At 36.3% G+C, this 26,971-nt stretch overlaps 1 protein-coding gene across 4 annotated transcripts in view; it reads right to left on the minus strand.

Annotated features, from left to right (window-relative positions):
- The window catches only part of PCMTD1 (protein-L-isoaspartate (D-aspartate) O-methyltransferase domain containing 1), a 66,208-nt gene that overhangs the window by 16,109 nt on the left and 23,128 nt on the right, over positions 1-26,971 (minus strand). For 2 of the 4 annotated variants that reach the window (XR_004076771.2, XM_006727663.3), the window contains exons 2-3: positions 19,470-19,900; positions 7,008-7,110 (exon numbers count right to left, since the gene is read on the minus strand). Coding sequence is in view for 1 of the 4 variants with exons in the window: in XM_006727663.3 (XP_006727726.1) it covers positions 7,008-7,110; positions 19,470-19,776 (410 nt within the window). In the remaining 3 variants the exon portion in view is untranslated. Of the gene's footprint in view, positions 1-1,092; positions 1,285-7,007; positions 7,111-19,469; positions 19,901-26,971 lie in introns of all 4 variants that reach the window. The other 2 variants (XM_081815999.1, XM_031031747.2) reach the window with 2 other exon arrangements.

Consider the following 26,971-nt stretch of genomic DNA (forward strand, 5'->3'; position numbering starts at 1 on the left):
CAGTTGAGGATCTTACTTAGACATTTTGTATTCTAATAACTATGGCTTATTTTATTAATAGCATTTCACATAAATAAACCCATGCCAATTCCAGGGCTAACAATATTGTTTGAGAACGTCTATGATTAAAAATGTTTAGGCCAATGTTTATGGATATGCTCCTACTCATGTCAGATCACGCTCATGCCAATATTTACAAAGAACTAAACAACTGAATGATGGCTACCATGTTACCAAAGTAAATTACAACTCCTACTCAGTCTTCCAATGTAGACAGGAAAATAAAGAAAACATTTTCTTCCGTAGGCTTTTACTATCTTCTGAAAGCTGCAACTCACCTAGGTTTCCACAAACCTCTACAGAGGCAAAGGACATTATTTTAAACCACAAATACAACTTGTGTATAATCTGGAAGACTTCAGCAATAAACTAACCAGAAGTTTTCAGTTTATCACAAAATAGCACTACACTATTTATAGATCTATACATAAAATCTAGGTTAAAAATAGTGAATAGGAAGATCCAAATTCCATTTTTTCACATCAACCACATACTATACAAAACCTGAGAGGGGGTAGGGAAGGCAACAGGTATACCAAAATGGCATTTCCTATGTGGTTATTATTTTATTCATAAAAGTATGATTCACATGTGCTTCACCTAATTTTTATTCTTAATTTAGGAAAGTTCATTAAAATTTTATGTCTGTCAGTAAAATGAAAAGTAGCAATCATTTTTATTCTTTGAAGAAAATTTCCAAAACACAATTTCCCATATGGAGATGACTCACACTCCTAAATTACACTGAATTATACCTAACAATATAACTTATCTGTATACAAAATAAACAGTTCTGAAATGTGTGTAGTAACTACAAATTGATTCACGTTAGACTTATATAATCGTTTGTTGATTTAAATCTGAAAATCTAGTAACTGTTTTTAGACTCTCTTATGCAGAGGGAAAAATATTAGGCACACTCTTACTAAAATGTACACTGGAAATCATTTGTGGAAAAATATAGAGCACATATTATCTTGGTTTACAACATGAACACTTGCCCAAAATAACACCGGGATTCTCATCACTTACCTTAGCAGTGGTTTTCTTTATAGGTGCGTGTTGGAATATCTTCGTCTGGAGACGGACAGGTGATTTCCTTCACAGCAGGGACCTTGCCAACTTGCCCATATAATTCTTTTGATAAGCTGCTAGGAGATCAGGGTGACCTAGCCTTGCCCTGCAGCTTCCCTCTTAGACGGATAGTCTAGGTCTAGGAGCTGACTGAGAGTAGAAAAAACAATATTCCCCTTCAATACACTGTTGAAGTGGGGGCTGACAATTTGCACACCTAGTTTATCATGTGCCACAGGATGCTGTCATTGAAAGTTTAGACAATTATTCCAATGGAATAAAGGATTTCAAGGTCAAAGGAGAGAATCCTACCTTGTTCTCATATCTCATCCAAAACAATCTGCCAAATGAATCAGAGAAATCTCTTTTTCTTAAAACACTGTCAAAATACACATTTTGGGTTTTAAGAGCTATGACTACTTAGTTTAAACAAGACACAACTTCAAAACTTTCCATTGGGAAGAAAATCCATGGAAACATTATCTCTTGATCTCCAAATGCAGTTATACCATTCAAAAACTCTTAAATCAATAATTAAGCAAAGTAAAATTCAAAAAATCGAAGACATTACCTTTTCAAGTGTTTTCCCTTCCAACTGCACCAAACTCATCTCAGAATAATTCAAGCATTATTTAAAGCAAAGTGTTAAGAGTAAGTACATACAGTGTTCTTCCATTGAATGAAGCTTTAGGAAAATCCAGAGGATCAAAAACAATCTCTAAATACTTGATAGGAAATGTGCAGGTACATCACATAAAAGTGAGCCTTCAGTATTTCAACAATAATTTATTCTCCTAACAATATCTTTGAAGCCATCCACCTTTTCCCCATGCCATTTCTCACTGATGTTAAAATAATATAACTGATAAATAGCCCTGATGACTATTCTCAAGCATTTCTGTTACCACCATTTGAATGTTTGTCATGATTAAAAACTGTTTACCAACCTGTAGTAACTGTTATAAAGCTACTATCTGAACATTATTGGTGTATCAAAACATTCAAATATCTGAGAAATATTTTGAAATAATGTTGAATATGTATTTGTAGATAGCAAAACTACTTCAAGTATGCCATAATTCTCTTAAAGATAAAGCAGGATTACTCTAGTGATAAAATTGACAAGATATAGAAGCATTTAATTTTTCCAATGCAAATCAAATTACATGAAAAATGAACCTATAATTAAAGATAAACTTAGGCCACTAGATACTGCCATAAATCAATTAAAGAAATCTTCTAAAATACAAAAGACTATACTAACTCTGCACTTAACTTAAAACTTATACCTCAACCAAAATTGAGGACTGCATTGCCTCTCCCAGTCATCTCTGTCCTCAAAAGTAACTCATACCATAGGTGAGTTTCATTAATGAACATGGTAGGTATGCTTTGTAATAAAAATGCTATGGTGCATTTAACAGCATTCTTTAATTCTCTGAGGGAAGTAGATGATGAAAAAGTAAGTGCTGCTTCAACTTTTTTATCTGGGGCTAAGTTGCTTGATAGTAATTCATGGGTAGTAGCTTACTGCTGGGAGGAAATGTTAGAATAAATTAGTGTTTACATCATCATATCTAAATCAGAATTAAATAAAAAGGCTGGCTTAATGAGGTCACAGCCTGTCTATTCCTCAGTTTTCCCACCTGGGCAATGTGGATACCAATATTGCCTCTAGGGCTGTGAGCTAAGCACTCAGAATGAATGGTACGTGGTACTTAATGAAGAGACAATACATATTAGGTGCTATTATTTTTTATTATCTCATTACCGTTTTCAGTACTATCATGACTCATTTATATGACAAACTATATAGAAACAAAAGTCCTCCCTTTTCAAATAGAATGAAAATCTTCAAATAAATCAAACCAAGCTGCACTCATTTGGCTACTGATGTTAGAATATTTCCAAAGTCAGCTACGGTATCCTTGAAACAGAGGAGAGATAGGATGGACTGATCTGTTGTAAGGAAATGGCACATTCCAAAGCATGCATTCCAGAGAACTAAGTCAACCTCATGCACATGTACACATAGAAGTACATAAATATTGCTATAAACAAATGCTATACCAATTATCAACTCATTTGCAAAGTACTTAGAGGGTAAAGGTTTATAATTCAGGCTACTTTAACTGACTTACTCTTCCAAGTTACTATAACTGGAGAGATTATTTTGTTTACTGTTCAAGCACAAATACTGATTATAATTTGACCTTCTCCAAACTTCTGCCCTCATGAAAGCCAGATACCTAAGGGCCTTTAAAACCTAGGCCCCAAAACTTGCCTAGATCAGAGTGGGCTAAAATAAACGTATTCTAAAGAGTTTGTGTGAAGAGCAGAACAGGGGGCAGCAAACAGGCCAAATCCGGCCTGCTGTATGTTTCTGTAAATAGTTACTAGAACACCTCATGCCCATTCCCTTTCTTGGTAGCTAAGGCTGCCTCTGCATTACAATGGCACAGCTGAGCAGTTGCCACAGGGATCATTTAGCCCAGGAAGCCCAAAATAGTTACTATTTGGTCCTTTACTGCAAAAGTTTTGCCAGTGTTTAGAAGGACCTTTGAAATTAAATGTCAGTTTTATAAGGGAATTTCAGCGAATCTGGAAATACCACAGGTAGAGCAAAGGGATAAACCATACAAGAGAGCTCCCCCTTCCTGCCCATCTCCAAATACAGTAAATTTAGAGTAGCCTCTCCAAATTATTTCATTTGCTGATAACAGGAGTACATGGAAACATGGATACATGGAAAGAAAAGTAACGTACATACATTATAATAAAGATTCTTTCTTCTAAAAGAAGAACTACTACTTTCAAGACTCAGGAACCAAGCTTGCTTTATAAAGCACACACAAAAACACACATTTGTATTTTTTAAAAGGTCACCTTACCTTAAATATATATTTTAAGGTTGAGGAGTTTATAGGTTCTTTCCCACCTACTATATTTAGAGTTCATTATGATCTCCAATAGATATATAAGATGCAATTTAAATCATAAGTGACATAACAACACTTCTGAAAAAAAGAACTGACTAAAAAAGATCCACACAAACAGGATAAGTAAGATTGGAAGAGTTTAGGTTTTAGCTATCAATTCTGCGTTACACATAATCAAGGATGATCTGGTACTAAGGAATACAAAAATAGCAATCAATTTAACAGAGTTAATTTATATTTGGTTAATTAATATATGTATTTTGATAACCTGTATACAATTAGATATAATGAAACTGCTTGGAAATGGGATTTTTAAAATCACTTTGCTCCACAAGTCTTTCAAATTCAAAAAATTGACCATAAATAAAATATCATCGACAAACATCAAGAAAAATTGCGAAGAAATCATCAAAACACAAGATAGAAAGAAAACTATTATACCTTTAGAATTTCTATCACCAAAACCAAATAATATAAAGACCAAAAAAGGAGCCCAATGAGTTCCACATCAACTTTACTAAGCTTCCAACCATTCACTACTCTATGCAAAATGAAAGTTTCCCAGTACTTACTATTTTTTGTATGCAAGATACTTTTATAATCTGAAAAATTTAATACTTTAGAACACTACTGAAAACCAACACAGTAAGCACTAATTTTTTCAGACTAGTTTATTAATGTCTGAATCTGTTTTAAAAATAAGTTGCAACACTTCAGAAACAACTATATTACAAAGTCTGACTGATAATATTTTAACTAAAATAACAAGACCACTGAAGATTATAAAGAAACATTCACATCAGTCATGTCACCATATTTTATGATTCATCATTTCATGAATAACAAATCTGTATAACAGAACAACAAAACTCAAGAAATACAAGGAAATCTAATCATTTTACAATTATATGGAAACAACTTTAGAAATTTTTTTTTTAAACTGAGACACAAATATATACAGTCTTCAAACTTATCTGTTATGGATTATTTAATATTTAAATTACATCAATATAGAAATGCTTTGAATAATGACATATTTTACTGTTTCCCAGGACCATGCCCACTTGTCAGCAATAAACTTGAGCTCCACAGATACTTGTATAGAGGTGTTCAGTGATTCAAGGTTCATCCTTGAGTGCGTTCTGCCTGAAATGTATTACTATCTAACGTATAATAGACCTTATGATAGACCTTAAACACTGACTTTTACTAATAATAGTACTTGTATATTTTCTAAGTCCAAATGTATTCAGAAAGTCCTTATGTGTACACTGTTTCAACATCAAAACACATACAACAGGAATTCAATAAATTCAACAAAATTCTACAGCTCTAATAAACAATATAAAAAATATTCATTTCATATCTTAAGCATTTAACATGCTACAAATCATCAGACAGACAGAAACACTAGACACAAAAGGATGGTAAAATTGAATCCCAACTTCTTATCAAATAACTTAGGCTAGAAACTATTTCATTTCTGTCAAACATGTTATTCTTGGAAAGAGAATATGAACCAACACGGTAAGCACTTGAAAAATGATTCAAATGTGAATTAAATTTTAATTATTTATAAAGACAAGCATAAATAAGATAAAGGATGGTGTTCAGCAAGTTGATGCAGAAAATTCAAATAGCTTGCTCAAATACGCTGAATTACTTATAGAACAAAATAAACCTGAACATTTTCCAATTCTCTTAAGCCTGCCTGACTGAGGTCTTTAATAACCCAATTACAATCACACCTATACACAAGACCTCCCCTTCCCTCTCTGTAACACTGAGGATTTTGCAGCAGTTTTCTGTTCTTCAACCAAAGTGCCACTTGCCAGAGGATAGACACACACTGGCAAAGGCAAGGGGAGTAAAAGCAAAGAGCAAGGGGAGGGAGAGAAAGGGCAGAGAAGGGGAAGAAAAAGGAAAATATACTCCAGCAGACATCCACAGGGCCTTCTCTGCCTCCTTCATGGTACTGTCTCAAGCCTAAGACTTTCTGGAAAGAAGCCCTCAGCTCTGATTCAGACCCCCAAGTTTCTCACCTCCATGGTCATGGCCAGGGTCTAGAGATGAGTGAGGAAGACCCACTCCCAACAAGCCAAGTTGGAACTCTGGTTTTGTACTAAAACTTTGCTATATAAGGTGACTGAGTTCTAAGCTAGTGTTTCTAAGATTTTAAAGCTTTCTTCCTTTAAAAATAGGACTAGTTGGAAGATATAAATGCCTTCAAATTTTACATAAACTCACAAGAGTTCATGAATTTTAGCATAAGACACCCTTGCCCCATAGTACTGTCATTGCTGAATTTTAGGAACATTACACACCAAGAAGACTCCCCTGCCAGGCTAAGGACCAAAAGTCTGTGCAGTGTTTCTTCTAAGACAAAATAAAGAGTTCCAAGCAATGGTTTTCTAAAGAAACTGCTCAAACACAACCCTATCACAAAATAGATCACGGTATTTCTATGATAACAAGGTAACTGAATGATTTAAAGAAAGTCATTTGTATGCTAACAGGTATCACCCTCATTTTATAAAGAGGGCAGATCTTTTAAATTATCACTCCAAAGGTATAAAACCAGTTCCAGAACAGAATTCTCTCAAGCCAAGCATCTTTACATTCTATTTTTAGAAAAGGTACTTGTATGATATTTAATGAATGAAACATTACCCTACTATCACTAATAAAGTGACAGTAATACAGAATTATAAGTTATTTATTTGTAATTTACTATAGACTTACATAGAACAAAAATTATAGCATCAAATAATTTTTCTAACTTAATTTCTTCCGTCATTTTATACCACACTGATTTTTGCTGCAGTCAACTGAGCAATTCAGGATCAATCAACTACTAGCACTGAGAAACAGACATGTCATATATATCTACTTATCAACTGCTTTCAAACCAAAACTATAGATATGAATACTTACTTATCAAAGCTATCACTATTTTTGATGAAGCTCTCCAGTTTTTCCTTGGCATATTCCACCACATCTGAATGAAGCTCAATCCCATGATTTATTCCAAAAGGACCTGCAATTGTAGCAGCAGCATGTTTATAAAATATATAAATAATATGTCTTTACAGAGCTCTTTTAATTTCTGCTCATTTATCTATCACAGGAGCATTTAAAGATGTGCACATCTGCTAGCCAAATTTAAAAAGCTGAATGAAAATCTCACTATTTGCATGGTTTTAATTAAAAAAAGAAGAAAAGAAAAATAGAAAGGCTGTTATAGATTTCTCTCAAGGGAGTAGCTTATCCGTCAGGACAATACTGACAAAGAAATAATATTCCTACATAAAGTTTAAGTTCTTTACCATTACATTTTCATTTATCATTTCTAAAAATTTTATAATTCTAAAATGCCTGAAACCGTGGGCTAACATAGATACTATATAAATATCTCACACCACCCCACTATATGCTAAATTGCTGGAGGGCCAAGACCACATTCTATGCCTTTTGGAGTTCCCAAACTCTAGCAGAATGTGGCCATCAAGACACTTCATTGCAGAGCTGATCTTACTCTCCTGTTTTAGCATACTTCACACTTCACTTAGTATTTCTTTTACCCATAGCCATGGATAAGTGACATCATAGGAATGAAGAAAAGGAGAGAGCGAGCCCGGGAGATGGTCGACAGATGCTACCCTGGTATACTCGCTGAGAATATGACCAAACAGGATTCACATTTCCTAAAGCTACTGTGCGTTATTGCCTGCCCCATGATGCACATGAAAGTAACACACCATCTCATCTAGTTAGGCTAATTGCTTTTGAACTTCCAAAACTGAGCCAAACAGGGTTTTCCACTCTACATTTATGTTATATTTTTGTTTTATTTTGAAATTGGTCTCCTAGGAAAAAGTATGTGTATGTTTATTTTCTCTCTCTTATACATACATATTTTCTGTATCTTGTATCTTAAGAACTAATTAACTCGATATGCCCCCTACTGAATGTCATTAAAAATACAATAATATGGTGGAGTTCTACTGACCTCTAAAATTTTTTAAATAATAAAAGACAGTCATCAATTACCACGTTTGAATGTTCAGAGGGCACATAAAAAAAAAGTGATCTAGAACTACCCAAATTATAAAAATTAAACCAAAATGTTTGGAGACTATCTTCAAGCCAAAATCAGATGATGCTTTAACCTACTACATTTCTATCATATTGCATTTGATTAGTATTATTAAAAAAAAAAAAAAAAACTGGTTCTACTTGAAAAATGTATTCAGATAAGAAGGGTAAATAAAAAGGTACTGATCTGTCAAAATACAAGATAGAATTAACTCCCTTTGCAATGTTTTTATATTTTTAAAGCAAGTTATTCTGATTGATGCAATCTTAATGTTTTGATTTGTTTTTTGTCTCCTTACGATGGAACTGTTGCTCTTCATCTGAAAACTAGAACATCCATCTGATAGCATTTAAGACCTCTCGTAATTCCTTATTTTATCATAAACTGAGTCAAACAAAAATTTACTGTTTTCAAAAATAAAGTGGCTAAAAAATAAACTTACAGAAGAACACACGGTGACGTCTCTTTTTAATTTATACGGAATCTGAATATTTCGATAACTTGAATTTCCATAAGGAAACAAAGAATGTTAGGAAACACTGAATAAAGTTTTCCTCATTTAAAAAACTCAAATTAAACCAGTTAATTTAACATTATGTACATAAGCAAAATACTGTTCTATGAAATGAATTCATTTTACCCTTTTAAAGGAGATCCATTTAATGTGAAACAGAGACTTCCATATTTTCATCATCTAGCTAATCAACTATTTTTATGAAAACAAAACAAAACTACGGCTACATGGGTAAGAGATCAATGAAAAACATCAATACTGCTGTAATTTGAAGCTTCCTGTTAAGACCAAATGCATAAGCACTATAATAGAGGTGTCAAGTAAATAATCTGGAAATCAAGGTTTCTATTCAGCCTCTCAAACTGCTTTCTTAACAGGGAGTTTGACCTTCAGAGTTCTAGATCAAAGGGACTACACAGGTGTTCATCACTTAAAGACACCACTGGTCTCTTTTTCCTTTCCTTGCTTTCTGCTTATTGTCTAAAACCAAAGTGGCAACTTTTGGAAATAAGGTTAAAGTTCATTAGAAAATTTCTTAAGAATGTTTTTCATATAACTTTTCACATTACCTTGACATAAAATGAAAACAATTTCATTAACATATAAAGGATTTGACATTATCATAAACAAACATGCAGAATAGACTATTAACTTCTAGTGCAAAAACACCATTTATGATTTCTTAGTGAATGAAATTAATTTAAATAACACGGAGACACACCTTTATCACTAATAAACTGAATAATAATTAACATATTGAAAATAAATCTATAAATCTAAAAGAATGCATTATTAAAAGGCAGAACTTAAATAGCAATGTCACCAATATCTCATTTATTTAGAATGTGATATGCAACTAGAACACATAAAGTGTATGATAAAAATGTAGAGTGATACTGTTTATTACAACTCATATTTGACATCTATATTAAATAGAACAGAAAAATAAAACAAAACTAAAAAAGCATACATAGCTGCTTCTAAGGAAAGGGATTAAGAGATCTAGGGTGAGAAGGACAGACACATTTCCATCATTACACCCTTTTGTCTAAAATGTCTTGACTATACCTGTAACTTTTTCCAACAAAAAATATTGGGCTAGTCAAAGAGATGAGAAAAACATGAGTATAAGGTTTTCAAATTAATAAAATAAACAATAGAATAATTCTGGCAGAAAGGTACAATGGAAAGGTCAATGGAAAAAAATGAAACAGTATCCAAAAGAAACTTTGTCAACACTTTCTAACACCATATCTAACAGATAAAGCATAAATTTAATTTTGTATTCAATAGTTTCCAATGCTATTTTGTATTTGCCAATGCGAAGGTTTTTCTATAAAATGAGAAAGGCATCATTTTTGTAATACATATAAAAAAATAAAAGTACTAACAGTTGACCATTATCTTTAATAGGTAAACATTAAAGGAAAAATAGAAATATACACAGTACACAGAAGTCAAAGTTTATTAAGACAAATAGTTACTAGAAAAATCTAGGTATCCTATGTAATATTAGATGTGATTTTTAAGGCTGGCAAAGGCCTATTTATTAAGAGCAGTAACAAATATAACAAAATTCCAATATAATAAAATCTAGAGACTCTTTTTCCTTTATAGTAGTTGGATCTAATCTAGCTCATTTATATCAGTCAATAATCAAACCATATATGTTATATAAAGGTCAATAATTATTAGGTTTAGGTGTCTATTCAATATATGTATCTCTTTTTTACATCAATGTTGACCCTATGTGACACCCAATATTCCAGCTTCGTTCTCTGAGGCACCCTGAAAGGCTGTTTTGAGTGTAGTATGCAGGGCAGAGCTGGCCTGAGGCAATCTAGGGAAATCAGGAGAGCTTCACACGTTTTAATCAAGTTTTCAGTGCCTTCAGTATTTTGTGTAAAGCTAATTTACAGAACACAGCCACAGGCAAAAAAAAAAACTTCATGATACATAAACTAGAAGAGCTCTCAAGATAAACTAATTTAAGATCCATCATTTTAATTGAGGACTCAGATCTACATTCTAGGGAGCAGTAGGAAAGAGAGTGGATTTAAGGTTAGATGTCCTAGTTTCCAATCCTGGTTCCTCCTCCTAACAGCTGCATAATCTGAGACCAGTAATTTACCCTTTGAAGTCTTTCCTATTGCATAAAATGGGTTCCTGGGAAAATCAAGTAAATTATGTACAAGTGCTTCACCCACTATTAGGTACAAAATGGGTACAAATTATTAAAAATCATAACGTGCCCTCTCTTTGTATACAGAACTGATTAGCTATAGAAGCAAAACCATAACCTCTAAGTAGTTCTCAACTCTGACTGCATACCTGGGAATTTTTAAATTATATTTAAAAGTAGATTAAATTTAATTTAAGCTGTAAATGCTTGGTTCCCAACCCAGCAGGCAGAGGGAATCTCCTAGGATATGGCCCAGGCCCTGCAGATAATCTTAAATGCAGCCCAGGTTGAGCACACCAGCCACATCCTCCTAATTTTTAAAATCTCCTTGGACTATCCAAATCTCTGTTCTCACTAATAGTAAGTGTTATCAAGAGTTAATAACTGCAAATAAAAGCATTATGGATAAAACTAAATATTTACCACAAGAGGGAGCAGGTGAATCAGTTATTTGGTTTCTATGAGCCTAGTGTAAAGTTTCTCAGTAAGAACTGAAATATATAATGTAAAAACATCTTTTAGTAAGTTCCAAAGATATTTTATTACTAATTTCAGTCGTATAAAATAAGGCATCTTTGGGAAGACTTCTAAGTGAGTTTATAAGAATTCAGGGACAGTAACATACGGTAAGCAGACAAGATTAGGTTTCACTCTGTGAACACCTTGGAGTATAACAAAGAGACATAAAATAGTGCAAAGGTAGATAAAGGAAGGGGAGTAAAAGGAATCAGCAAAAGATTAGGTAATCATTAACTAGATAAAAAGAAACATCTCATGTATTGACACAAGATACAATTAATTTCTTATGGTTTCTCCATCCTATTATATTACACAAAAAGAGCATATTAAAGAAAAACAAACGCTCAAATGTTTACTGAGTCTGGCCACCTTAGCATAACTATTCTGAAGCTAGCTGGCTATATCCAAGACTAGACTAGAGACGTGGTTCTCTGCTCTCTAGTTTAGGAAAGGCCTCATGAAGCAAATCCTGAAAAACTTTCCAGAAGTTCCAGTTCCGGCCCCTCGAGCTCCTCTCAGCTGATGGATTATAAATGTGGTTTTTCTTTATTACACTTTAATCTCAGATATATGTTTAAACAAAATCTGAACATACTGGTTTAAACAGTCACAGAAAATGGATCCAAACCCCTACATAAACGACATGTCTAAAATACCAAAAACAGACGTCACAATCAGCTCATTTACATATTTCCACCAAGCAGGCTAATATTCAATTCTAATATGTTTACAACTTATGACTATCTCACATATCTACAGTAGAAAATTAAAATAGTTTCTACGAAAGTAAATTCAGTAAACAGAGAAAAAGTTGTGCTCACCTACAAAACAGAAAATAGTTCTAAAAGCTAATTTAAACAGCTTTAGTTCTTGATCTAGATTGTTTTTAATGCAATCATTTCCCCTGGAAGCCATTTTCAGCAGCTCTTTCATTCCACTGGGTATTTATTTGTGAAATACCTGAAGATATGCTGGGGCCAGTGAAGTGACCAATTCACATAATAAATATTTAGTGAACTAAATGAAGAGAACAGCCAATGAAACTGACATAATGCTTCTACTGCTAGTTCAGAGATGATATGCACAATTTCAAGGTTATAGGATGTGTCTTATGCACGGCTGTATCCTCGGCAGCGGGCGCAATGTTTGATATAATAAATATTTTTTGAAAGAATGATAAGTACAAAAATGTAACTATGGTCCCAAAGTTAAAAGGTTCACAACCAAGACTGAGGCAATGATATACAAAGCCCAAAATGTTTATTTTTCACGTCTTAATTTAAATATAAAGTACACTAGCAAAAGTCATTAAGTATATGTCAGATCTATTTTATGTTATTATCACAGAATGAGGCATTCCACAGAAGACAGAGATAAATACATTCCATTCAAAAGAAATTTCTTATTAATTTTAGCTGTTGATAGGAATCTTCTAAAATGCAATACATATTTTCCTTTATGTACCTAAGAAAAATATGACTTCAACTATTATCCCTATAATCATGTGAGTTTTATATAAAAGTAGAGGTATCCCAGGCTCTATGAAGCTGTTTTTTAAGTGGGGAGACAACCAGAAAAAATGGAGAAAAGGAAAACCTTTTAAAGTATGCCTTTTGAGGGGCTCCTGGGTGGCTCAAGTGGTTGAGCGTATGACTTCTGATTTCAGCTCAGGTCATGATCTCAGGGTCATGAGATTGATCAAGCCCCATGATGGACTCCACTCTGGGCATGGAGCCTGCTTGGAATTCTCTCTCTCCCCCTCTCCCTCTCCCCCCACCAACACACAGGCGTTCTCTCTCAAAAAATAAAAATAAAAATAAAAAATAAAAAAATAAAGTATGTCTTTTGATTCTTTTGAATTTTTTGTAACCTTAGCAATATGTTACTTATTCCATAAAATATTAGAATAGTCTGATGTCCAGGTTTCCACCTGAGTAATTTTTTTTTTAAGATTTATTTATTTATTTGAGAGAGCGAGAATGAGAGAGAGAGAGAGAGTACATGACGGGGGGAGGGTTAGAGGGAGAAGCAGGCTCCTCGCTGAGCAGGGAGCCTGATGCGGGACTCGATCCCGGGACTCCAGGATCATGATCTGAGCCGAAGGCAGTCGCTTAACCAACTGAGCCACCCAGGTGCCCCTCCACCTGAGTAATTTTTGGTAGAAAAAAAAGTACCTTTCACCAGAATGAGAAACACAACAGAAAGAACATTTAGAGAATGGAAACAGAAGGGGACAGTGCAGCACAACCTGCTCCTTCTGGCTCTGGGGCCCATTTCTGGCCCCTCCCGGGCCGTTCTCAGGCCAATCTCTTAACACTTTGGAAGCTCATTTTCTCTTTTGTAAGATAAAGCAAATGAACAACCAGGTTGAGTTTTTAGGATTTAAAATTATTAACAATTTGAGGTATGTGTATGTACATGTTTCCCCAAGTAGCACCGGTAATTTGGTGTTTGTGGACATGTGCACAAATGACCTCAAAAGCCACCATCTAAGGGTACAAACAAATTTTAAGAAGTAGTGAATTCGCAAACAATACGGATCAACTGTATTTGGTACAAGGATAATCTTGAATTGGGTATAGTTAATCCCAAAGGTAAATAAAAGCTCAAGATGCTCAAAGAACCACCTAAGATTTTTCACACCACTGAGGGGATTGCCTTAAAACTTTGAAGAACAGTGTGAGGAAAGAGAACCAGAAATCACTATGAAAACTTTAAAATTTCTAAAACCCATACTATTTCCTAATATTTGATATTTTTATTCCTATCGGTTGCCCAATAATAATAAGCAGTAATATCGCATAAACACAAAATCATGTGTCTTTTTAGAGGTAGCAGCAATGAAAGAGATGGTTGAGAGTAATGACTTCCACTCCACAACCAGAAGTGAGAGGGGGAAAAAACCCTAAGATATAGAAAAGTAATGGTAACTCAATACAGGGTGTGTGGGCAGAAGATGCTGAGAAGTCTAACTAGTACTAAGAAGGAACAGTTTAAACAGTGACAAGCTTTACTGATTTCAGAAAATATGACTAGCCTAAATGAAATGGTTCTTTTCAAAACAGATTTGCTCAGAGCCCAAAATAAAGCACATACCAAGAGCCTTTGTAATTCCTAAAAAGAAAAAACAAAATATCCTCCAAAAAAAAAAAAAAAAAGGGATAGAGGAAAAACTGAGGTGTGGTTTAATGCAGAAAATGTGCTCTACTTTAAAGAGAACCCTGAGAACCTGCAGAATGTGTTTTGTCTTATCAAAAAGAATGGGGGAGGGGAGCTGAAGACCACTCTGGATCTCCCTGATTCTCTGGCTCACAGTGAGCCAAGATAGATTTCTAAAAAAGGTGCTTAAAGGATCATGAAAAAATATTTGAAAACTGTATTTCTGATAAAGGGCTTGTAAGCAAAATACAGAAAAAACACTTACAACTCAATAATAAGAACACCCAACAACTTAATTAAAAAAATGGGGGAAAGATTTGGAAAGACATTTAACTAAAGATACAGGAATGACTAGAAAACACAGGAAGAGATGCTCCTCCACATCATTAGAAGGGCAAGTTAAAAGCACAGCAAGATAGCATTTTATACCTACTATAACAGCTATTAAAAAAACAAACAAAAAACCACACAAGCATCGGTGAAGATGTGGAGAAACTAGAACCTCATTCATTGTGGGAATATAAAATAGTGCAGCCACTGTAGAAAATACTTTGACAAATTCTTAAAAAGTTAAACATAGGGGCGCCTGGGTGGCTCAGTCGCTTAAGTGTCCAACTCTTGGTTTTGGCTCAGGTCATGATCTCATGGGTCGTGGGATTAAGCCGCACTCAGCGGGGAGTCTGCTTGAAAGATTCTCTCCCTCTGCCCCTCCCTCCACTCACACTCTTGTGCACGTTCTCTCGCTCTCAAAATAAACAAATCTTTAAAAAAAAAAAGTTAAACATAAACTTAACATAGAGCCCAGCAATTCCACTTCCGGGAATCCGCCCAAGAGAAACGAAAATGGATGGTCACCCAAACATTTGTACATTCTGAATGTTCACAAGAGTATCATTCATAATAGCCAAAAAGTGGTAACCCAAATGTCCATTAAGTGGTGAACGGACAAAATGTGGTATGCCCTTATAATGAAATATTATTCAATCATAAAAAGGAAATAAATACTAATACATGCTACAGCCTTGCAAACATATTGCTAAGTGAAAGAAGCCATACACAAAAGACTATATATAATTGTATTTATATGAAATGTACAAAGAAGACAAATCTATAGAAAAAGAATGTAGATAAGTGGTTGCCAGGGGCTAGGGTGGGGACTGGGAGTAGATTCAGCCAGGCATGAGGGATCTTTTTGGGGTGATGGAAATGTTCTCAAACTGAACTATGGTAAGGTTTGCATAACTCTGCAAATTTACCAAAACTCAGTGAACTGTATACTTAAAAATGGGCAAACTTTATGGTAAGCTGTATCTCATTAAAGGGAGAAAGGGGGCTAAAATGAGAGCTAAAACATGAGTATCTCAAGTCAAAGGCAATCTAAAGGCAGCTGAATGAGGGCCATTTAATGTCCTCTGGTAAAGAGATAAAGACTATAGAGACCAAACATGGTGGCAACACGTAGCTTAACTAATCAGCCTTCTGGACAATACAGCAGCATTGGACAATATAATGCTGGCAGTGAGTTGCCTGTCAAGCACATAAGCTTGCCAACTGTTTTAACTTCAGAAACTAATGTTGTCATGCTGAGGTAGTGGCAAACATAATATTGGAATGATTCTGGCAGTTTCTCCAGTCATTTCTATTAACTCAAGAATTAGTCAAGAGACTAAGGAACTCAGTACGTTGGACGAATCCTCATATTATAGGTTTAGAAAATGGGAGTGAATCCCTAAGCAAAAAGGATCAGAATGGAGAACCACCCCTACCTGAATCAGAAAGATGATCAGACCAATTTGCCTTCATGGACCTGATATTCATAACACAAGTCTGGGAAGCAGTGGATTTGGGAGCCCTCTTCTCTTGGACCCTATTTTTCAACAGGACTCTTTAGGTATGGAAAGACAGTACTGAGAGGAGAATTAAGTAAGTGCTTGATTCTTTGTGAAAGTCCTTAGTTCTAGGAAGAGTCTTAAGGAGAAGCAAGTGGAACAACAACTTATCTTCAATGTGAAACTAAACAAGTTACCTAAATGAGGCACATTGGGAGTCAGAGTGATCCATTCTCTAGGTCTGGAGCAAAAATAAATTCCACTTACGAATAACTGCTTCAAGTATACTTTAATCACAAGAAATTTCCTGAGGTTAAGATAAACCTAACTTCCTCTCACTGAACAAAAGCTCTCGCAAGACTGCAGCTCGTCCTCTACAGGTCTGTTTCTGGAGAGGCGGTGTAAATTCCTCAGCGTGCATTTTTCTTATCTGCATTACCAAATCACAAACACCCTGCTCTCCCTGCCTTAGCCACAATTCCTCCAGATCATGCTCAGCATGTCCTCAAATGAGAATCCCTGCCTATGGTGAGCACCTGTCATCCCCATCTTGTGACTGGGAGAGAAACATGGCTTAGAGCCATGATGTTACAGTTACTTAATAAGGACAGAACTTCTGTTAGTAAGGTCACTGTGAAGCAATGAAGCAAAATCTGATTCACCATACTCAGATAATTGTAGGGAACATGTAAGCACCTTTCTTTGGGTCTACCTTCTTAACTTAAAACACTCACAAAGCAAACCAAAAAAGGAAGGGCAGGGGTAAAAAGATTAAACTTCCTCAGTAGCTAGACAGATCCAAGATTTACTAGCTGCAATCACGGATTTACAGACTATTCTTTCTGCCTTTCCTTCTTCTTTAAAGTGTTTTTATCTTTCTCAGCAAATGACCATTTCCCATCAAAGAGAAAGAAACTTTATCTTGGTTTTGACTGCAGGGTCACACACAGATAAATCCTGGAATAAAGTCCAGTAACCATAGTCATACATGTAACTAAAGACCATGACTCCCTGGAGTCTCGTAACAGAAGGAAAATATCAACTGCATTGTGGATGGATCACTTACACAGGGGTCTGTTTCTCCATGCTGCCCTCTGGTATGGGTTTAAAGCCATTCCAGATATGATAAAAGTGTGAGGTCAACCTACAAATGCATCTGGCCACAGGAACCTCATCTCTTGGAGACTGAGACTGAGGAGTAGAGTTTAAGGGGGCAATCTCACTGCTAGCAAGGTTGCTAATTATGACCCCCCTCTTCCCTGCAGGCCTTTGGCTAAGACTGACCTCCCTCAGCATGAGCCAGCTGACAGGGCTAGAGAGGTGGAACACAGGGTAACAGGTGCTCTGAGGCTAGCCAGACGTGCTAGGAGGCCTAGACTCCAGCCTAAAGTTGCCAGAGCTGGTCAAGAAATGCACTTTCAAGAAGGCAACTCCCATTTTTTCAAAAGCTCTCTCTACTGCCTCAACTAAGTTCCTTTGATTTGGAAACAGTCTCAAACCCTGAGATTCCTTTTTCAAAAGTTAATAGATAAGTGGGGTTCCCAACCTGCAGAGAAACTCCTGTCTCAGAAAGGGCAGGAATACCAAATTTAAATGTAAGCTGCTTAATTTCTTTTTGGTAAAAATTAATACTTTGCTACTTTTTGAGCATATCATTATGAATCAGAAACTTAGCATGGGATGAAACAGATTGTTTTATGTATTAGGTTGTATTATGTATTAGGAACTGACTCAGCTGTCTTTATGAAGTAGACATAGGTTCCATGACTAGGAAAGGAAGGAGCTAGTCAGTGTGTAAGAAAGGGGAATTTCAGGCCTGAAAATGCCTTATTAGTCATTTAATGTGACTATATAATTTACTGTCAAAATTGGGACACTTTGGGAAAGAAAAGGACATTATAAATACTGATGCCAGGACAAGAGGGATAAACTGGGACTGACCCAGCACCCTGCGACAGGGAATCACCCTACTAGACTATACTCATTTCTCTATTCAAAATCCTTCAATGATTCTCCATCACTTCAGGGTGAATTTTAAATCAGTCTCATCCCTAGAACTCAGCCATATGCCTCAACTATGGCACATACCACACTGGATGACAATGGCTCATTTTCTGATGTCTCTCTACTCCTGCCAGTCTGTGAACTCAAGGACAAGAGTCTACGCTGTGGGCCTTGATGCTCTACCTTAAGGCTCGTCACAAAGTAGCACTCGGTAAATACCAAGTGGCTTAGTAAAAATAATGGTTGTTCAACCTCCACCAACATCCTAAGGTCTTAGCGCTTATTTTCCTCCATCCATGCCTTTTCAACCCACATTCTGTATTTTGCAGGTGTCACTTCCTAGCTATGCAACTTGAGGCAAGTTAGTTAACCTCTGTGAGCCCCCATTTACTCACCTACATACACAGGAATCCTAATAGTATGTACGTCACAGGATTATTAGGAACATTAAATGAGTGACTCTATGTAAAGTGCTTTAAACAATGGCTCATTCTCATAGGAAGCACCCAGTAAGCTTCTCAAAGGCAGAGAGAGTTGTCCCTTTTGATCACTGCTGTGTACCTACACCAGGAAGAATGCCTGACAGAACAGACAGTAAGTATGATGAAAGCTTACTGACATATACTTCTCTTCTGTTTTTCTCCCAATCCCTTGCTTGGCCTCACCAGTGCCGTATACTCTACATCCCACAAACTCTAACAAAAACCTGGCACCATTCCCTTTTTAAATGGGACATCGAAGACTGACTGAACTCTCTATGCCAGCAGTCAGTCACAACCCTTTACCTGAAATAGATTACATGATACCCCTGAGTTTCCTGCCTACCAGCTGTTCAATTTTAAGTACAGACAACGATTGGAAAAACAGTTCCAAGGGTTTCTTAAGTCTGGGATTAAATGCACAAGCTGTCAGGGTCAGGGCAGAGAATAAGAGAAGATTACTACTGCCTTGTGTTTCTACACTTAAATAAGGAAAAGAACTACTTTGAGTACATACATTCAAAGATATACAAATTTACAAACCCTGTAAATCATAAACAGTAATACAAACTCAGCTTACTTTTTAAAATAAAATTTTACAAAAATAAAATTACCTAAAATTAAGCCCACCATTGTACTTAAATATCCGGTTCCACTTCCCAGGTTAAGAAAAGACAATCCTGGTTGAAGTTTCAATGCTTCCATAACTTCAGAATAAATGCAAGGTGCTGACAAGTGTATGTTCCCATGCTTCCAGGCTAAGTCTTTGTAAGCATTGTCTCGGTAGCCTTCCAAATAGTAATCTCCGCGATCAATCGCTCTGAAGGCTTGCTCCACTCTTTCAGTGCGGATATACTGAGCTTCTTTTAAGTTATCAATTAAGTCATCATTATCTTCCCCAGCACTCACAGCTCCTCCCATGATAGTATTCAAATCAAATCATAAATTTTAAAATGTAATAAAATTAGCAGAAATGGCTTCCAATAATGTAGTGTGGTTTGTTTTCCCTTTAATATTGCACTTGATTTCCAAAAATAAATTAATCCTGAAAGGGAAGAATAAAAATAAACAGGTTTAAATTAACACTCACAGGAAAGTAATTCCAGTTTATTAAATATATAATAGTCATTATAACTTTTAAAGGACATATTCTGTTCCAGGCATAGTTTTAAGTTCTTTAAATATATTTATTTATTCTTCTAACAATCACAAAAGGTAGCTTAAGTTTGATCTCATCTGTACAGATGAGAAATCTGGGACACAGAAGGGTTAAGTTACCTCATACCATGAGGCCCAATATGCTAGCCATTAGTCACGTGGCTACCTAGGCCAAAATTAAAATTAAATACAGCTTAAAATTCAGTCAGGCACACTAGCCACACTTCAAGTGCTTAATAGCTACATGTGGCCAGTACCTGCCACACTGAACAGAGCTGCTCTAGAAAGTGACACTGCTGGGACACAGTTCCAGGTCTTTCAGACTCTAGAAACCATGCTCTTAAGCGTTAAGCCAGGTGGCCTTTGGAGTACGGTGAGTCTAGTTTAATATGCATGAATTACTTGATTGATTGAAAATTCCTAAACTTAAAAATCCACTAACACCTGAATGCTAAACATCTTAAATGCAACACATAAATTCAAAATGTTAACACAAAGTAACATATTACCTAAACACTGAATACAAAATATAAAAAAACAAAACAGATCCACATGTTTAAAATATAGACACCCACACACCCACATATAAGTAGTTTATATTAAGATTGCTTTATTTGGTAAACCCTGTGGTGATAAATAAGGAGACCACAAATTTTATTAACAACTTTAATAGTATAAGAACATATGTTACACACACAAGTACAATAAACTTCTTTAAAGTCAAATTCAGCATCTTTAAATGAAAACATAAGTGCAACCTGATTAAATAAAAATTTCAATACATCATAATGAACACAATTTAATCTTTATTCAACTATAGTTAGTAAATGAATTCATATAACACTTAATTTCTGAATTAATAAATCAGGAGAAGGAAAATGAAAAATGAAATGCCGGGACACCTGGGTGGCTCAGTCGGTTAAGCGTCTGCCTTCAGCTCAGGTCACCATCCCAGGGTCCTGGGATCTAGCCCCACACATCGGCTCCTGGCTCAGCAGGGAGCCTGCTTCTCCCTCTGCCTCTGTCCCTCCCCCTGCTCGTGCTCTCTCTCTCTGACAAATAAATAAATCTTAAAAAAAAAAAGAAAGAAAAAAATGAAATGCCTGTGGCCAAAAACAAGTTATGACAGCCAACTCTGGAAAGACTGTATCTCTCTTGACTTTAGAGAAGAAAAACAACCAATGCCTCGAGCTTCCTCAGGGTCCTCACACCTCTGGCACCAAGCTGCTGCAGCACTAATGGGGCAGCTGCCTCACCAGGTCCTGTCCCTGCCCCATTGCCTGCCTATGTCCTCTTTTGTATTTTCCTATGAGGTCCTTAAACTTTCTGAGTAGAGGAAATATTGTGAACTCATGTCACACTCTTATTTAACTTATTCAAACTCACGTATACAAACCTGGATGGCTCCAATGCCCCCCACAGCCAAAAAAAGACATAACTGAAAAAAATACATGGGCTCGCAGCACCATTCTCCTCAATGAGTGTATTTCACAGCACATAGTGCAACTGGAAACATCAATCCACTCTTCCTTCAACAGTCTTAGTTGGACACCCTTTTATAGCCCAAGCATCTCAACTTGCTGAGCACAATTCTAGCATTTAAAGGTTTTTTGTGTGTTTTGGGGGGGTTTTTTTGGTTTTTTTACTAACATGGCTTCTAAGCATAGGTTAAGTTTTTTACCTGGTACTCAGAGTTAATTCCTTCCCAAGATGAAAGAAAAAGTGGCTACATTAGACTAGGAGGCAGCTTCGGTTGAGTCTCCAGTGTGGCACCTACCTCAGGACTTTATAGGCCTAATTCTGACTGTGCAGACACTTAATGGCTCTCCTGGAAATGCTCTATTTTACTAGTTTGAAATATTATTCCGCAGAGTGACCTAATCCTTCTCAGGTCCTTCTGAACTCTAACCTGTCCAAAATTATCACAGCAAAATAAGCAAATGCTGACTTCACTACACAAAAGCGCACACTCTTGGTGAGAAAAGCAAAGAAGTATCAAACCAACAAGAAGTACTACCATTTGCTGATGGACACTGTCCTAAGTGTTTTCTGTATATTATCTCATTAAAAGCTACAATAAGCCTACAAGGAAGGCATTCCCATGCCCACTTTGAAGTAGAAACAATGAGTAAAGGACTAGGGTACTACAATTCATGTGACTGTTGCTAAAGGAGCCCGGAGGAAGGCGGATCCAAGGATCCAGGAAAGCTCTCTTAAAAAGGCATGGATTGTGTCATGCAATTAAAGGACTAAGGGAATTAAAGGCTAAGGATATGGCTAGTATTAAAGCAAAAGAGCAGATGACACTTTTAAGAAACTACATGTAGTTGGGTACCTTCCAAGCACCATAAGACCTTTATTATGTAGGCCAGTGATTTTTCTTTTTAAGCCTGAACTCTTTTGAGAATCTGATCATATTTCTGGCCCCTTTCTCTAATTAAAAAATGAATGAATGAGAAGTTTTACAACCAACTTCAGAAGGATCCCGAGTTCCTACAGACCCATGAGTTGAATCTAATTTAAGAACATCTATTAGTTGCAACAGAGTCAGCCACAGATACTAACAAGGGAGGGAGAATTACATTTCCATTTTAGAAAGTGCCGTGTAATTTGTGTTTCTGAACTACTGCAACAGACCCAGAGACCAGGTACTCAGAAAGCTGGAAAACACAACACCTTGTTAACAAGGAGCCACGTAAAAATTTGAGGCCAGATTTGCCGGACTCTTCTATTTTGATAGGAAAGACAAATACATCTGAACACAAAGCTGTAAGGTATCCAGGAGGGAGGTGGTCAGGAAAGGTTTTCTAGAATAGGATGTGCAATCTGCTACAATGCATCGTTTCTTTAACGCAAATTATTAGCTCACATTTAGTATATAAGGTAATGATGTGCAGATAATGAAGAAGTTGGGGTGGTTGCCATGTTCATGTTTTGAAGTGACAGCTTACATATATGAAAAAGATGGGTGTTATATGCAAACAATGAATCATGGAACACTACATCAAAAACTAACGATGTAATGTATGGTGATTAACATAACACAATAAAACAAAATTTAAAAAAAAAAGATACCTTAGCGACTTAAGAACACTTCCAGCAAAAAGCTAAAAATAGAGAATGCCTACCTCTAAGGCAATTCAAGGGGTCTAGGGAAGCTGTGAATGCAGACGAAAAAAATGTTAAGACAATGTCTCTGGATTAAAGCAACAGACGAATTGAGGCTATACCCAGATTCAGATTTTTAAATTTTGATAAAAATATACATGTGCAAATAAAACAATATCCATAAGCAAATTATCTTCTAGAGCCTAAATTTCAGAGGAAGACAAACCTTAGGGTTTAAGGCTATGAAGGACTGACTGACTGTAATGCTACATGCAAATTCCAGTAGATTTAGCTATGCTAAAAATTTTATTAGGATTGCTATTTTTCTTGTTGGTAAACTGGGGTGGACACAAAAGTATAGGAAAATTTTCCTAAATATGAAGACGTGGTAAGCACAGAGGCAGAAGGAAGGAGAGGTGTTCAAAACAAGCAGAAAAGACAAGGAGACAAGAGGCAATGCACCCGCCCACTTAAGGCACTACAAATAGTACCGAAGAGCTGAAGTGCAGGAATAGAAAGCAGTGCTTGGTGAGGCTAAAACAATAAAGAGGAATGAGAAACGAAGCTTGCAGGCCACACACACATGGAGCTTGGACTTCCTCCCACAGACAATGAAGCCAGCAAAGGCTTTTTAAAGAATGAGAAACATACTGTAGGACTAATTTTAAAATAAGATGTAAAGGAAAAACCAAAACTGTAAAAGAAAGAGAATATAATTATACATTATTTGGTCTGGGGAAGACAATGTGTACATAGAATAGTGAAAACACAATTGCTGTTTCAATTTGAATAGTCATTTAACCATACAGGACAAAAGAGAAGAGGTAAAGAGGGGTATGGAAGTTAATACCTCATCTGTGATTATAGGAAAGTAAATGCTATCTAAAATGCTAACTAAGGTTAGCAACATGGAGGTAACTTCCCTACTATGAAATAGCTGAATGCATTAAGATCCCCCTGCAGTGTGAGCCTCCAGGTGGAAACAGGTAAAGCCAGGAACTGCTATACTTTGTCTTCAGGGTATCACCTGACTTTCTAAATTGTATACATGCATTATTGACAACTAAAGCTGAAAATAAAGGGGATACTTAAATATATGTGTGTGTGTGTATTTTATTTTAGACCAGAATAAGATAAAAGACACACAGAATATAATTTCCTAAGAAATAAAAATACATTTAGCAAATAGGCTACAGTAGAAAAATCAAAAAACAAAAAGAGAAAATATAATAATTTATACTACAGAGCTTCAAAGATAAGTCATTTTATCATATACATAGCTTCTGATGGTGGGTGGAAAATGAATTATTATAAATTACATTTTCATAACATTGACCAATTCAATGATAATACTATGTGCATTTGTAGAAAATTTGAAAACAAAGAAATAAAAATTATTCATAACCCTAATATTCCAAGAGCCACTGTTAATATTTACTTTCTAAGCATCTATACGCTTTCTTAACACAATATTACTATTATACTGTATATACTATTTCAAACTTTTGCTTAATATGTCTTAAGCATTTTCATGCCATTAAAAATTCTTCCAAAATCCAAAAATGTGATATCCCACCACATGGAGGCACCGAAATGCAATCAAGTCCCCTAACTGCTGGGCCATGAATTTTGGATTATAATTAATGTACATGTGAGGAGTTTGCAAGTTAAAATCTGTAATAAATATTGTGATAATTCAATAATAATCCCCTAACTTGAAATATACTTCATTTTTTATGAGTAAAGAAAATACTATTAAAAAGCCATTACAGCTCTATGTTATGGCATAATGAAAGAAAATCAGACATAACTTCAAACTGTTTGGATTTAAGAATGATTAATTAGAGGGGGCGGAGCAAGATGGCAGAGGAGTAGGAGACCTGGATTTCATATCCTCTCAGGAATTCAGCTGGATAGGGATCAAACCATTCTGAACACCTACAAACTCAACAGGAGATTGAAGAAAAGAAGAGCAACAACTCTCTGAACAGAAAAGCGACCACTTTCTGTAAGGTAGAACGTGCGGAGAAGTGAATCCGAGGCGATATTCGGGAAGATAGATGGCGGGGGAGGGGCCTCCGTCAGCCGCTTCTGGCAAGTGATAGAGCCGCAGAGCACAAAATTGGAACTTTTAAAAGTCTGCTCTGCTGAGGGACGTCACTCTGGTGGCTAAGGTGGGGGTGGAACCCTCGCGGGACAGTGTGGTCTCAGGACCCTTGGGGTCACAGAAAGACCGGGGGTGCCTGAGTGCAGCAGAGCTCCCAGGTATCGGAGCAGGGAAACCAGCTGCAGAGGCAGAGCCCAGGCGCGGGCTCTCAGCTCGGGGTTGCCATAAACCGTGATCTGCGGCACAGTCGGGCCACTGCTCCTACAGCAGGGACCCAACAAGCAGCAGATCCGGGGAGACTGACCTTCCTCCCCCGGGAGGAGCGGCGCGGGAGTGCACCGCAGGGATCTGCTGGGTTTGGAGACTCCACACGCGTTCAAGTGCCGGAGATAGAAACGCGCGGTCACAGGTCAGGTGAGCACGGAGTGCGGCTGGAGACCGGGGAGACGGGAGTGACTGACTGCTTTTCTCTGGGGGCTCACTGAGGAGCAGGGCCCCAAGTTCTCGGCTCCTCCGGGGCGGAGATTGGGAGGCCGCCATTTTCACCCTCCACCTCCAAAGCTATACGGAAAGCTCTCAGGGAACAAAAGCTCCGGAGACCAAACCCGAGCAGATTACTTAGCCAGGACCGGGCAAGGGCGGGGCAATTCCGCCTCCTGCAAAGACATTTGGGAACCACGGCAACAGGCCCCTCCCCAGAAGATCAACAAGAACAGCCAGCCAAGACCAAGTTTACAGATCAATGAGAACGGCAGAACTCCAGCGCTAGGGGAATACTACACATAAAAATCATGGCTTTTTTTCCATGATTCTTTAGTCTTTCAAAGTAAATTTTTTTTTAACTGTCTTTTTTTTTTTCTTTTTCCCTTTTTCAACCAACATCTTATCAATCCCTTTTTTAAAAAACATTTTTATTTTTCATTTTTAGAGTCATATTCTATCCCTTCATAGTAGTTACCCGTATTTTTGGCATATATATCTAAGTTGTTCTCTCTTTAAAAATTTGAGATAGTTTCTTCTAACAGATCAAAATATACCCTAAATTTCTAGTATATGGTTTTTTTCCTACTCCCCTGCCTGATCACATTCTTTTTTTTTCTTTTTTCTTTTTTTAAATCCTCTTCTTTCTTTTTTTGAACAACTTCTTATCAATTCCTTTTATAAAGTTTTTTATAATTTACATCTTTACACTCATATTCCATCCCTTCATCATATCAACCCTTATTTATATATATATATGTTTTTCTTTCTTTAAAATTTTGGGAGGCACTTTCTTCTAACAGACCCAAATACACCCAAAATCTAGTGTGTGGCACTGATCTATATACCAGCCTGATCATATTTGATCACAACCTGGGTTTTCTTTGTTGTTGTTTTGTTTTGTTCTGTTTTTGTTTGTTTTTATCTCTTTCTTTTTCTTTTGTCTCTCTTTCCCTTTCTTTTCCCAAGCTTTAGGTCTTTTCTGATTTGTTTAGAGTATATTTTCTAGGGACGTTGTTACTCTGCTAGCATTTTGTTCTCTCATTCATCTATTCTCCTCTGCACAAAATGACAAGACGGAAAAAATCACCTCAACAAAAAGAACAAGAGGTAGTACCGACTGCCAGGGACCTACTCAATACGGACATTAGTACGATGTCAGATCTAGACTTCAGAATCATCACTTTAAAGATACTAGCTGGGCTTGAGAAAAGCATGGAAGTTATAAGAGAAACCCTTTCTGGAGAAGTAAAAGAACTAAAA

This window comes from Leptonychotes weddellii, chromosome 4 (genome assembly GCF_054177405.1).
Source record: "Leptonychotes weddellii isolate Sample4059 chromosome 4, ASM5417740v2, whole genome shotgun sequence".
Lineage (NCBI taxonomy): Eukaryota > Metazoa > Chordata > Mammalia > Carnivora > Phocidae > Leptonychotes > Leptonychotes weddellii.